Source organism: Tasmannia lanceolata, unplaced genomic scaffold (genome assembly GCF_043159265.1).
Source record: "Tasmannia lanceolata isolate RefF3 unplaced genomic scaffold, GAP_Taslan_0.1 ptg000018l, whole genome shotgun sequence".
Taxonomy (NCBI): Eukaryota; Viridiplantae; Streptophyta; class Magnoliopsida; order Canellales; family Winteraceae; genus Tasmannia; species Tasmannia lanceolata.
In genome coordinates, this window is record NW_027518695.1 from 32,900,472 (window position 1) to 32,915,277 (window position 14,806).

Genomic DNA, 14,806 nt, shown 5'->3' on the forward strand with positions numbered 1-14,806 from the left:
TTGTATTCATTTCTTTTAGGATGTTATAATAGTTAAAGGTTCAATTTTATAATTTAGTTTTATTTTCAATGATTTCCTTGATTTCTTTCAGAATAAGATAAATAGCAAAGATTTGATGTCATGACCCCGCTTCAATTTTATGGACGGCAATAATAATTTGAAAGCGATTTGAAATGTGGGAATATATACTTTCATGCTATCAGTAAATGAATAGGAAAGATAATGTTCTTCAAAGAAGCGAGCTTGATTTTTCTTAGCTTATAATTCTTAAAAAGCTCAGATGAAATGGTGTTAACATCGAAGTATTGAGGTGTTTGCAAACACCACCAAACTTCGAAAGTTGATACCAGATCAGTGTGACTCTTGTTTATATTCCCTAGCAAAAGGCTCCATTGAAAGGCAAATACCAAATAGAAGGAGATTAGGCCATGCTTGATTTTTAATCACAATCATATTTAGTCTCTAGTTTCGAATTAATTGATGAACCATTTGAAAATGAGAATATTTAGAAGGAGTTATAAATACCCCACAGATGTGTTATCCAATGATAAACAAGGAAGGCTTGTATCTCTCTTTGTTAACTACACCACATTTTGATAGTGGCTATGACTTTTAGTGATTACCTGTGTATGATGAGAGAATAGAAGAGGGTTTCTTTGTAAGATCAATTGACCGGTCTTTAGTAGTTTAAGCATAAAATTGGGAATAGTAAGCTTAGTTTTTATTTGGCGTGTATCGTAATGTACTTCATATGGCTGTTGGTGGTATTTTACTCCATTCTAGTTGTTCATTTTGCTTTGTGTTGCAAGGTTTGGAATGTTGTGTTGATCTTGATTTTGACTTCTACTCGTGTGAATGAGGAATAAAAATAGGTTCACGTAGTTCACTTCAGTTTAATGTTATGTGTATACACTTCCCTAATGCCATTCATTTGTTTGATTTCAGAATTGAATTATATTTGTTCTCTTACTGCATATTAAGAGTTATGTAATCCAATTATGCATGCTTCAGTTGTTGGTATTGTTATTAATAACAGACTTCGTGATTGTTGTGATAAAAAAATAACAAAAGAAGAAGAAGGCATTTTATTGATGAGACATAGGAATATTTCCTACGGATATACACATGGTATTTACTTGCAGACAGTATATTCTTGAATTAATATCATCATTTATTTGTATGAATCTTTAAACTATTTGCTCATGAACTTTAGGTATGAGATTGATGAATTTTTAAGCAACCGTATGATATACTCATTTCAGAAATTTGATTTCTTCTCTGGATTTGTTCTTGTCAAAAAGAAAAGAACTTAACAGACTATGGTGATGTATCCATACAACTTGTATTCTTGTTGCAGAATTTTCATTTAGAGGTCTGAGAAAGTATAAGAGGTGATGATAAGGTTACTTGGAGCTCAACCCTTTCTTTTCTTTCTCTTTCCCTTGTATCTTAGTCTCTAGATATGCTTCTCTAGTCATTTATTTTCGGGATCATCATCGCAGGGGCGATAATGAGGATACTTGGAGCCCATCCGATTCTTTCCCCCTTACTTTCTGAGACTGACTTAGTCTCTTTGTGATGTTCCCTTTCTTTTCATCGTAGGGGCGATGATGAGGATACTTGGAGCCTGCCATTGTCTCTTTCCTTTCCATTAGAGACTTACTTTGTCTTATTAAGATTCGGTCTTATTCATTCTTGGGGATCATTTTTAGTGTCATTTAAGGACTCTTATTCATTTGTTTTTGAAATTTTCCTTAGCTTTCGGGATTTTGTCCTCCATTGTCAGCATTCCGCCATACTTGGAGTATGGAGTATCTCTTGTATGTTCCTTTTGGCTGAAAGAGTGAAGACACATAAAAATTACAAAAAACACTTAAAATGCTAAAAATCACAAAAGACTTAAAAAATACTAAAAACGCTTTTCAAAAATGTAGTTTTCGAACTACGTTGGCTTGATCCCTTTCCACAGGGTAAGTTGGCAGCTTGGGTCCACCCAAGTCCAGTCAAACCTTTCAAAATAATAAAATGGTTTTCGAAAATTAAAGAAAAAATAGTTTTCAACCAAAAACAAAAAAGAAAAGTCTTTCTCCCCTTGGTCGACGGCACAATGAGATCAACATCTGTTGATTTCATTGGACCTAGGCGATAGGTCATGATGATTGCTCTCTCTAGCCTATCGTGCCTTTACCCCTTTTCTTTTTATTATTTCTCTGTAGATCATTTGACTCTTTGATTGCTTGCATGTCTATTGCTTGCACTTTTAGTTGCTTATTATTCTAGCATGTGCTAGATTAGTTTTCTTTTATATAGCAATACTTAGATCACATGCTTATTCTTGCTTATCTGCTAGTACATGATATTTGTTATTGCCTCCTTATCATTATCCCTTGATATCTGTTCAGTACCTGCTTAGTTGTAGTGCATGCATGTTATTGCTTTCCTTATTACGTCTGTTGGAAGGGTTTTCGCCCCCGGGGGAAATAGCTACACGCAGCAGAACTGGAAATCGCGTAGAATAAAAAATTTCTCGTTGATTTCGCCCGTTAACCCAGGATCCTAGGGTCTAGATGAACTGATTGTGATTCAAATAAAAATAAAAGATAAAAAAATACCTTTGTGACTGACCGTAATATCAGCCTCTGCTTGATCTACTGCTCGAATGACCACGAACGATTCGATGTCGCGGACCCGCAAGTTGAACCGATAGATTCCTTCGAATTGCACGGAGGAAAATTGAACAACCCTTATTCAATCATATAGGCTTATCATATCATCACTCTTGGATGAGAAATCGAATTTTACTTTGATGGAGCTTTGATTTCTCAAAGATATTAAACTAAAAAACAAAGAACTAGAAGAGAGAGAAGAGGGGAGAAATTTTAGATGTTCTCCCAAGGAGGGGAGAATGTTTTTCCCAGCCAAAATCTGTTGAAAAACCTTCTCATATGTGTTTATATAGTTTTGCTTTCCTCCTTTAAAGTTTCCTAAAAGTCTCCCAAAATCCCTTGAAAATAGAAAGACTAGCTCACTTTACTTTTACAAATAGGAAACAAATAAGGTGGAGAATATTTTTTAAAAACTTTTTGGACTTTTTTCATAGCCAAGATAGGCGTTTTCCAATTAAAAAAATGTGGGTTGCTTTATTGGTTCAAAACTAATCCCTAAAAAATCTCCTACTTTTCTCCTTTCCCGCTACAAAGCTGCTGGCCAATTTTTGACTCCATGTTTTTACTACTAAATGGCCAAATTAGAAAAAATCATAAAATACAAAGTTGTAGCCCTTTAAAATTTCTTCAAAACGAGTACTTACACACTCATTTTGGCCAAGAGATGAGAGAGATATGACTGTTTTAGTAAAACGAGTCTATAAGGTTGTTATTTAATTTTTCTAATTAAATATACTTATTTCCTCCCATACAATGGGATAAAAGCTCAATCTATAATATTATATAATTCTCAAAACACCCCTAATTTAATAATTAACTCTTTGGGTATTCCAAATGCGTCCTACAGTGTGTATACACCAAAGGAACTATGTAAAAATTTTCCCTCGTATCAAATGCGACGAATCTAGTCCGTCTGTGCAATCTTGTAAATGCGCGACCCTTATCCAAAGAATATAAATGGGTCATTCAAATTGTGAGTGGGATAATTGCAGGGATCCGACTGTCGATCCTGTAGAACCCAATGATGGGCCCCCTTGCGATCTTGCTCCATAGTTAACAACTACAATCGCATTGGATCAGTGGCTTCCATCGAGATGTAACCCTGAAGATGACCGTCAAATCATCATACCTCTAATCACATCTAATATGTAAAAGTCTATTCTCCATTCTACATCTATTGAGTTGAGTCATAAGGGGGTGGACAACTACTGCCCATTGGGCCCACTCGTGGTATACCTTCCAGTCAAGCAGTTAGGGCCCACAAACGCATTTGCAAAATCATTTCAAAAAACACGTTTTAATAAAATATTTAATAAACCACTTATCAAATCTGCTTGGCCAAGCTATTTTATAGGCCTACTGCTCTGACTGAAATTGTAGATGATATCCTCTTAAATAGGGGCAGAGAATTCCAAGTCGGGTATCACTATCAGCCTTGTGGGTTTGTCCAAGACTCTAGTACTACCCTCTGATGACCCATAGAAGGACCATGGTTTGATAGACTAAGAATCTAGGCCTGGCCCATAGACCAACATGCCCCCTCAGGTCTAAGGACATGTAAAGGGTCCTGTCTGGTTGAATAGCCTTACTAACTCCTGTCCACAAGCTATTCTAGTTTGATCATGTTTAGTGCGCTATCCTATCGTCGCACCCACTCTTCTTGCTTAGGGTCCACCACCCAAGTGACTGAGATAAGCCACTCCACGACACGTGCATGTAGGCCAGACTGGTGCTGGTTGTGTACAGAAGGAGATGTCTAATCTCGACCCAAACCAGGAACATTAAGGTCTGCAAAGAACTGGGATACCATATCTCCCTACTCTATAAGATCTGTGAATCCTTGAGCACAATATTCCTACTCTGCTACCTATGGATGAATATGTGACGAATAACATGCACATCACACATATTCAATCATATATTACCCATTAAATGTCATGAAATTAAACCCTTAATAATATTAACGTGACATGATATACGAAATGTACTGGCTAAGGGCACTAATTTTAACAATATCAACTTAGTTATAGTGGAGACATGTATTAGGGTCATGCAACGTTGGAGTTGAAGTAGTCATCGCCTTCCCATGAGAGATGTGAGGTTTATTGATTCAATTGTATTATTTGATTTGTATACTTGAGAGAGGGAGACGGCAGACTCTAGTGTTTCCTCCAAGGTTGGGTGAAACTGATATCAATCCTCCCTAGGATGTGGATGTGTTTTTTCTTTCTTTGTGGTTGTGATTGCGCATCCCCGAGCTATGTATGCTGTAGATAGGTCGTCAATTCGGGGATGCCGGTTCCCATTTATGTATTTTCGCCCAAAATTCTTTAAAACTAACAAAAATGGCATTAGAGACCAAGTTTCTCTGGTGAGTGGGGGTGCCTAACACTTTCCCCATTCGTAACCAGGCACGGACTCTTCTTTCTGGGAGATGCTTTATCCATATAACAGAGTTCATTTATGGGTTACATGCCTTCATCCTGGATGGCGACTCTAGTCTTTATTTCCCATCAGATCTTTGATATGTGTGGGGACATCATTTAAGTACGACTTGATTTTGGGTTTCTTAACTCCAAATCAAGTAGTATCGCATGCCATTAGTCATACTGTGAGGGCAACACTTAGAGCCACACGGAGCTCTCCATCATGTGAAGATCGAGGGTGAGATTTCCCACATTCTTTCCCTCGAGGGCTCACAGAAATGTTGTTCGACGTGTTGACCTACTAAGCTGGTTTTTATTTTCTCTCCTATTTATTTGATTGAAAGATGAGATTCTATGGAGCGACTCATAGTCGCTTCTGCAGATTCTCATTAGTCTATTTTTACACCATTATATAGGAGAGAATGAGAAATTTGCCGAACATGCCCTTTGGCTCTGTCTGGCTGTATGTAGCTTATCTTGTAGATTAGTGGTATAAGTAGTCAATATGGAGGAGACAGACATTTGATTTACCTAGAATTTGCCTTGTAGAATAGTGATAGGTAGTGCTTGGTTGCCAACCTCGTTGAGTAGTTGGGGGGGTGTCATTACTAATATAGAAAGAGAAGATAGAGGGAAGAGAGAGAAAGACAGAGAAAGAGGAGACACATACCTTTTTTGATAAATTTGGCTTGGAAGGTTTAACGAGGGGACATGAATGCCACAGCACCAGATATGTAATAATTACTTATAAAACTTGTCTGCAATTATCTATGGATTTCAATGCTACAATGGCAACTTAACAAGAGATTTTGCTGATGTGGCACCCAAATGCAAAGCAAAATCCCATAATCTTGCCTTTTTGGGTGCATTTGGCAACGTTTGTGCCCCAAAAATCATTTCCATATCGCATGGTGCGGGCCATACCGTACTTTTAATAAAGTGAGGAGTGTGATCATCAAAATACTAGGGGTGCAAGTTTGGCCCTGTCAGCCCTGACCCGCCCTGAGCCCGAACATTGTTAGGGCTGGATTTTCTAACCCTGAGGGCGGATTAGGGTTCATTTTTTTAGACCCTAACTCAGGTCGGGTGGGTTTTGGGTTAATGCCTCGGGTACCCTGACCCTGCCCGACCCTAAGTTTTCTATTATAGAATTGAACCATCTGTGCATGTTTCTTTTGCTAATGTTTTCTATTATCTTGGATTGATGTTTCTTTAGATTATTATTATTAATTGTCTCTGTTGCCTGTCATGTTGTTGAATTCATATTGTCTTATTTTGTTCACTTTCTTTGTTTATTGATCATTTTGTTCCATATGATAAGTGATTGCTTTATTTTTGGCACTCTTAACATGTATTTGCACTAGGGTCAATCCGGTCCGGGCCAGCACAATACCCTGTAGGGTGGGTGTTGTGCTGGCCCGGCCCTGACTAAGGGTCAGGGCAGGTCAGGGCCGAGATAAAGGGATCCAGGGTTGGGCTAGGGTTTTGAAAAATCCGACTGTGTTGCAGCCCTCAAAATACAGTAGTGATCAAGAATCGTCTAAACTGAAATTAAAGACGTTTCTCTCCCGGAGTGGGAAAGAAGAATGACTTTGGTTGAGTACTCTTTCCGCGCCTTTCCTAAAAAGAAAACCCCAATGCTGTGTTCTTTTGATTCCATTTCCTCTGGTTTTCCGCGGAAACACCGGTTTTTTTCCGCGGAAACCTCGTTTTTGTGTGTTCTTTTAGTTTTTGTGGAAACGTTTTGAAATTATGTGGAAAAGAAAAATAAATACGTGGAAAATACCTTTCCCCGACTTTGATCGAGGTTCGTTTCCGAGCAATAGTATCGGAAACCCCTCTTTTCCTTCACCTTCCCCCGACTCTTGCTGTGCGTAAAAAACAAACAGGCGACTTCGTCTTCAACCTCCGAACGCTTGTCTCCACGCATCCTCGTCATCTCCACCCTCTCCAAGCTTCTTACCAGGTACGAATCTCGTCAAAACAATAGCATTCTCTTTCTTTTCAGTACAACCCACCTCACCACGCCGATCGTCTCTTTCATAATATAACTCGATCTTTCCTCTCCTACCAACTAGGTTAGCTTGCCTCTCTCTCTCTCTCTCGTTTTTTTTTTCTATACTTCATTCGAAACCCTAACCTCCAGAAGTTTCCATTAATTTCTGTTAAAGAGGGCATTTTAGGAGAGGATTCTAGTCAATGCTTGTGTTTTTGAGTTTTCGAGGTTTCTTTGTTTTAGTCGATTGTTTTGAATCATTTCTTTTTCTTTTTCTTTGTTTTAGCCTGTGAATTTTCATAGCTTTCTTAAATCATTTCCCCCTTTTTCTTTTCATTTACAGCTAGGGTTTTCTCTCCAATCCCCTTTGTTACAAGCAGATTCCAAGAACATGAGGGTAAGATCTCGAAATCTCTTACTGGTTTCACACTCTCTGCCACATATTTTTTTTTCAATCCTCGTTTATAAAAAAACCATCTTCTGTTTGTTTTTATTATTCTTTTCTCTTCTATTTACTATTTGAGTGTCTGAAGATCGCCGTGGAAGGTTGTATGCACGGAGAATTAGATAACGTATATGCGACCATTTTATATATAGAGAAGCTTCATAACACCAAGATCGACCTTCTGATATGTTGCGGCGACTTTCAGGTATATGCCATTATCACTAGAAATTGTAGAAACTTCATGCTTGTAGAATGTGATATATTATGTCACAAATATCGTTCTTGGGAATTTCTCGGCAAGGGATAATCTCTGGGTATATGAATTTTTTATTTTATTTTATTTCGACTTTATATCAGGAAAAATTGATAAAAATAAAATTATATAAAAAATATGTAAAAATTTAAAATACAAGAAAAATATAAAATAAAAATATCGGGTAATATCGTAATATTATCGCGATATTTTATTATTAAAATGAAAATATCACTATATTTTTAAAATCATGGGATTAATTCGGGATTTTGTCGTTTTATCAAAATGTTGTGATAAAAACGTGATTTTTAAAATATCGGAGATATTTGTGACATTGGATATAAACTCTCCTCATTCAAGACTTACATCCTTACCTGTTACAAACTTACAATCTCCAGCAATTAGCTAATAGTGGTGTAACTCGGGTCGATTTTTGGGAATTTGGGTTGAGCTTTTACAGTTTTACCATAAAATCGTTCGGTTTTTGGGTTGATTCCAATTCATATTTTGGCAAAAGCTTAACCTGACCCGGCCCAAGTTGCACCCCTATTAGCCAACACACTGATAGAGTTCTAAAGAAGGGGTGTATTTATCAAAAAAGGGGGATGAGAATATAATCTCTGAATGCATTCTATTATTGTATTCTTATGAACATATGATTAATTCTGCCATATCGTAGCATTGCTTGGTCTTGGAATTCTTTTTGTACAATTCGTCTCACTTTGTTCGATCAGGCTGTGAGGAATGAACATGATTTGGAGAGTTTAAATGTCAAACCCAAATATCGGAGTATGAACTCATTCTGGAAGTACTACTCAGGACAAGAAGTTGCTCCAATTCCGACTATATTCATTGGTGGGAACCACGAGGCATCGAATTATTTGTGGGAGCTGTGAGTGAATTTATAATTCTATTTTTAATTCATTCTGGATCAAGATATGCTTTTAGAAACAGAAATTGAATGCATGGGTAATTATGAATTTTAAATGTATTTGATTTTAGTTGTTTATAATTTATAAGATTAATTTTCTTTGCATTTCATTTTTGATTAAACTGATTGCTTCTTAGGAGGTCAGACATGAGTACTAATAGGTCATTACGTCATGATCTGATGATTAGATTGATAGCTAATAGTACTGATCAGTGTAATTAGAGAGTTCGGTTGCCATTAAAAAAGAAGAAGATATAGAGGTCTGTTTAGTGCGTAAAGATGCTTGAAATTTTTCTAGAATGACGAAAACGGTGCAAAACAATGCAAAATATAGCTATTAGAGTAAAGATGAATTCTTTTGTAAATGCGTATTTTTCAAAAATCTAACTGGATGCATGAAATAAATAACTGTGTTGTATGCTAATGGGTCATAAACACATGCAAACATTGTTGGATGAAAATATATCAAACATGTGAAAGAAATATACTGCTAGAGTAAATAGGTCATGGAATTAATCAATAGTCAGATTATGGTACATAATCCCGTCTGGTAGTCTGTGACTGCCTATGCAAATTATAAGTCCTTTGATGATAATAGTGGCAAAATGTCGAGCAGTAACCCTAAACTTCAATTTGAAGTTTGAACCCTCTATGGTTGATATTCAAGGTTCCATCGTTTGCTGATTTGGATGTTTCAAAAGCTTTGAACTCTTCCAAGGTTTGTCTTTGTCAGTCATGTATAAAACTGAGCCTAAAGATTTTTTTAAAGTTTTGGGTTTGACAGAGGATCAAGTTTTGATCAAATGTACCTAGGAGTGTTGAGATTGATAAATATACATCTAGGCATCTCGGTAATCTGAAAACATACTTATTCTGGTAAATAGATCTTGTTTAGGCCTACAAATTGTGCAAGCATTATTTAAAAACTCCCCTAGTCAACTGACTTACCCAAGTCGACTCAGTTTTACCTTGCCGAGTTCCCCTCCGAGTCTAAGTGTTGCCCTACAAAATCAATAAAAAACTCTTTCGACTTGCCCGAATCAATTAAAGATCGACTATATCAATCATTGACTCGCCCTATACCATGGCCCAGTTCTCCTCTAAGTTGGAGTTTTTAAACACTGCCTGCAAGATATTGGACTTGTATGATGGCTTCCACTTTGGTTAAATGATATCAATTTTCTTTTGCATGAACTATCATTAAAAATGGCTAAAAATTCCTCATCTATATCATCCTCTTTATTTGAATTAGTTGACAATCATTTCTTCACTTTTAACTATATCCTCAGCATTCAGTAGCTTGGGGATGATAAAGTCAGTCCCAACACAGTTAATTTTATGCCAATTCTGTTTTTTTTTCTTGTTATCTTGACCTAAATGTGTAGTTTCAACTTCTATATTTCCAACTCTCGCATTTCAGCAACAAAGAATCCTCATGCATAGTCTTACACTCGTAGTCACTGTTTAAAATAACCTCGAGTAAATCACCGACTCTATCTAGTCTTCTAGGTTTTACCTTAGATGAGTTATTGTCTGAGTCCGAATTTAACAGTATCAAGTCAATCAAAAACTCTTTTGACTCATCCCGAGTTAATGAAAAGTTGGTAAAGACCTCTAGAATGACGACGAAAGTAAGAACCAGAGGTTTTATCGAGGGATTCTTGATTGAAAGTCCTGGATTAGAGATTTCTCGTATTCGACACCCTGATTTTTAGCTATGAAAGCTTAGGAACCTTAAGGCTGTTTGAAGATGCTATGAAGCCTTTTCGGGCCTGCGTATTAATTTTGCGAAGTCAGTGGTCATGGGTGTCAACTTGGAGGGATTCAAAACTGAGGAGTTTGCCAATGCATTGGATTGTACGCCTGGGTCAATCCACAATGCTTACGTAGGTCTTCCCTTGTGTGTTGGTAGATCGACCAAAAGCCGTTGGGACAGGGTGGAGAGAGTTGAAAAGAGATATCCCCATGGAAGAAAAGGATGCTTTCGCTTGGGGTACGAGTTACCCTTATCAAGGCCATGATTGCTAACTTCCCAGCAGTTACGTCATGTTGATGTTCCAATGTCTCATGTCTGCCATTAAGAGAACAGAATAGGTTCATAGAAATTATCTTTGGAAAAAAGGCAAACTCTATCTCCTTACTTGAGAATGGCAAAATCCCGAAAAAGTTAAATCACAGAGGCTGCCCTGGTTTCCGATTTCCCCCTCTAAACTTTAGGGTTCTTCCACAAACAGTTGTCTAGTCCTAAACCCAAAGGAGGAGGAGGAGGAGGAGGAGGCAAGAAAACCCCCAAGCGGCATTAGGTAAGTTTTTTTACTTTCATTTAGGATTTTTGCTTTTTTGTTTTCATTTTTTGTCTTCTTCTCTCTGCGCCATTTGTCATAGTGTCGCTCAATTCTCTTTGTATACCCTTTTGCATGGTGCCTTTTTTTAGATCTCTCGACTTCTTCTAATCCTTGGTTTGGGATTCGGGTCGGGTTGTTTAGGGTTGGTTTCGGGTTAACCCTCCTCGGGTTGGGGGTCGGGTTAGGGTTGAGGTGGTGCTACTTCGGGTTGAGTTCGGGCCAACCCGACCCGAGTTGCACCCCTAGAATCAATAAGTCAAGAAGTTGTTAGGGGGTGGTTAATAGAATCAAGAATTGTTTGGATAATGGGTGGTGGTCCCTTCCAAAAAGGGAAGGCAAGAGGTTAAAATCAAGATTTGTGTAGTTTGAGTGGTAGGAGGTTTTGGGTGGTTAATTCAAGAGAGTAGGGTGAAGGGGTGTTGGTCGACTAACAAGAGGTGAGGAGGGTTTCAAGAACAAAAAGATTAGGTATTGGGTTAGGATCGGTTACATGGCATGGGCTTGGGACGTGGTTATAAGATTAAAATAAAAGTATTAAAAATTATTGGTTTGGGCTGATAACAAGGACAAGGTATGGTAGGATCGATTGAGAATAGGGGTTAAAGAAGGGCTGTTGACTATTGTTTTGTTTTATTATTATTTTTTGTTTTTTTGTTTTTGAAGGAAAGCTGGGCTCTCTGTTGACAGAAAAGGTGGGGCTTAAGTGCTGATTTCTGGCTGTTTGTAACTGGTTTGGTCGGTTTTGAAAGGTGATCTTGGGCTGATGACTGGACTGAAAGTCGTAGCTAAAACTAGGGTTGTTAGGGATGAATGAAGGGGTTAAAACAAGATGGATGTGGCTGTTTGCTGTGCTGTAAAGAAAAGGGACTGTTGGCTATTCTTTGGGTGTCCGACAAGGGTTGAGGAACGTGTAAATTGGGTCTGGTTTCTGGGCAGTTTGGGCATGTTTTGGGTGATTAAGGAAGGTTGTGATGGGAGGGAATTTAGTGGGGCTCAACAAGGTGGTAGTGTGCGAAATTGACATCTCCTCTGCATTCAATAGTTCAATGTTTTGGATTTGCACACATTTCTTTGCGACAATGAAGGAGCTGAGGAGGGGTGCACGGATTTCATTCCCAAAAACGTGCTGGACTGATTTCATGCCTAGTATTGGATGAAGCGGAAACATACTTGATCAACGAATGGAAGAACCAATGCAAGATTCTCTACTTCAATATTTGGTCAAACAGGAACGAAAACCTACTACGAAAGCTCCTTGAGTGAATGAGAAGATATATTGAAGACCGATGCAAATGCCAATTTTTTTTTGTTTTTGAAAGTTGACAAATTTCATTGATATTTGAAGTGCAATCGGGACCAGAGGTCCCAGCCTGCTTTTACAAATATTAAAGACACCGGACATATCCGATGGTTTACAAAAGAGACAAAGCCTACTTCCAGAGGCAAGGATAGAATATCCTTATCGTGATGGAAGACGTTCATTACAAATATGAAAATATTTCAAATTCCTCCCGTAGTGCTCCCGCTTTAGCCAGAGTGTCGGCTATCTCATTTGCCGATCGCCTCCGATATTCAAGCCTCGGATTAAGGACTCGCATTAGATCCAGTATTTCCGCTACTAGCTCCTGCAATCTCCAGGGGCCCTTTGATGATTCAGAAGCCCAAGCCACTACATTGGAGGAGTCACCTTCGACTATAAGGAGACGCTGGTCGTGCTCAGAAGCCCATCGGATACCAAAGAGTAATGCTCTAACCTCAGCTTCATTAGAATCACAAATTCCACAAGGTCTTGCATATGACATGACAACTGCACCGGAAGAGTTCCTAATGACTCCTCCAACCCCCTCTCTCCTAGGACTACCCAAAGAGCTGCCATCAAAATTGAGTTTCAACTTTCAACCATCCCGGTGGTGGGCAAGACCATTTTGGTTAAGGCTTGGAACGAATAGTTCTGTCCCATATGATTGACCACCAGTTCCTTATGAGATCCCTCAGTACATAGGGAGTTTGTTTCTTGACCTTTGTCCATGAAATCATTTCAATTTTACTGTCCAAGGCGACGCGAGCCACAATTCTACTTTCCTCCTGGAATATGCGTCTATTACGTTCTTTCCAAATATTCCAGAATGGCATATGGAACTGTGGCCCAAAGATCTGCCCATTTCTCCGAAAGGACCTGATCGCCATCCATAAAGGAGGGAACAAATCCACTGAGGGCATACCCAAGAGACCCCAAAAGCTCCAATTGCTTTTGTCTAGATATGATAAGCAAAAGGGCAGTGCAGCATTAAATGGTCCAGGGTCTCTTCATTTTGATGACAAAGAACACTCATACTAGCCATGCTGAAGTGTCTTTTCTTAAGACGATCACATGTATTGATCTTCTGTGTATCAATGTCCATCCAAAGGCGACTACCCTTGGTGGAGCTAGCGATTTCCAGATACGCCTTGCCGGAGAAGGATGACCCTCATTTAACAAATAGAAGAAAGACTTAGCGGAGAAATCCCCACTCGAAGAGGGAATCCAAACTCTTTCATCCTCTTTGTGTTGCGAGCAGTAAGCCAATTCAAGGGAAAGGAGTAGTCTCTGAAACTCTTGAATTTCATCATCCTTGAGATGTCGACGCAGTCGAATCTCCCAGAAACCTCTTCCACCCTGACCCTCTCTCATCAGGTAATCAACAACAGTCGCTTCGGGATTCGAAGCAATTCTAAAAAGCCCAGGAAATTCCAAGCAGAGTTTGGTCTGACCATACTAGAGATCCAGCCAAAATCTTACCGTGGTACCCTTTCCCACTCTGTAGCGGATTGACCGTTCAAATTCCTCTTTAACAGAGCAGATGGACTTCCATGCACCTGAGCCCTTTCCTCCCGTTGGCCTTTTGAAACTCCAATCCCCCCATTCGGAACCATATTTCAACCCTGTAACCCGATGCCATAGAGCAGATTTCTCTTTGCCATATCTCCACAGCCACTTGCCAATCAAAGATTTGTTACGTAGTCTGATCTTACCAATACCCAGGCCCCCGTTTGCTTTTGACTGTGTGACTTTGTCCGAGCTAATTAGGTGCCTTACTTTCTTCAGTGTTCCATCTCCGTCCCATAAGAAATTTCTTTGCAACCTCTCAATCCTCAAGGCCACCTTAACTGGGATTTTGTATAAGGACATGAAGTATACAGGTAAGATAGAGAGAGCTGCTTTAATTAATGTGATCCTTCCCCCAAAAGAGATATACTTGTTCTTCCAGGTAGCTAACTTTCTTTCAATCCTTTCAACTACCAGATCCCATTGGGATGGCGATGGGATACTGAATCCTAAGGGCAAGTGCAGGTAGGAAATTGGGAAGGACCCTGCAGAACACCCAATGGACTCTGCCAAGCAAAATACCTCTGGTTGATCCATATTGATTCCCAGGAGCATACTCTTACCCAGATTAATTTTAAGGCCAGATGCGACCTCAAACCACCTGAGGATTGTCATAACATTAGAAATAGCCTGGGGGTGTATTGAATAAATACCAGAGTGTCATCTGCAAATTGGAGATGAGTAATATCTTCAGCTTGTGGGCCCACTCGAAATCCCCTAATCAATCCCATTATGTTTGCTCGTGTCAACAGTAGGCTAAGGGCCTCCACTACCATGATCAACAGGTAAGGTGCCAGTGGGTCCCCCTATCGAATCCCTCTGGATGCTTTAAAGAAACACCCTCTGCTGAGCCATTAATGATTACTGAAAAAGAATTA

The 14,806-nt window shown here is 38.9% G+C and overlaps 1 protein-coding gene across 2 annotated transcripts in view; it reads left to right on the forward strand.

The window, feature by feature from the left end:
* The first annotated feature begins 6,856 nt into the window (after positions 1-6,856).
* The window catches only part of LOC143849977 (lariat debranching enzyme-like), a 111,097-nt gene continuing 103,147 nt past the window's right edge, over positions 6,857-14,806 (forward strand). Inside the window, exons 1-4 of one of the 2 annotated variants that reach the window (XM_077359301.1) lie at positions 6,857-7,058; positions 7,432-7,485; positions 7,622-7,738; positions 8,521-8,678. In XM_077359301.1, the coding sequence (XP_077215416.1) occupies positions 7,480-7,485; positions 7,622-7,738; positions 8,521-8,678 (281 nt within the window). In that variant the 5' untranslated portion in view covers positions 6,857-7,058; positions 7,432-7,479. The remainder of the gene's footprint in view (positions 7,059-7,431; positions 7,486-7,621; positions 7,739-8,520; positions 8,679-14,806) is intronic. The other variant, XM_077359302.1, reaches the window with a different exon arrangement.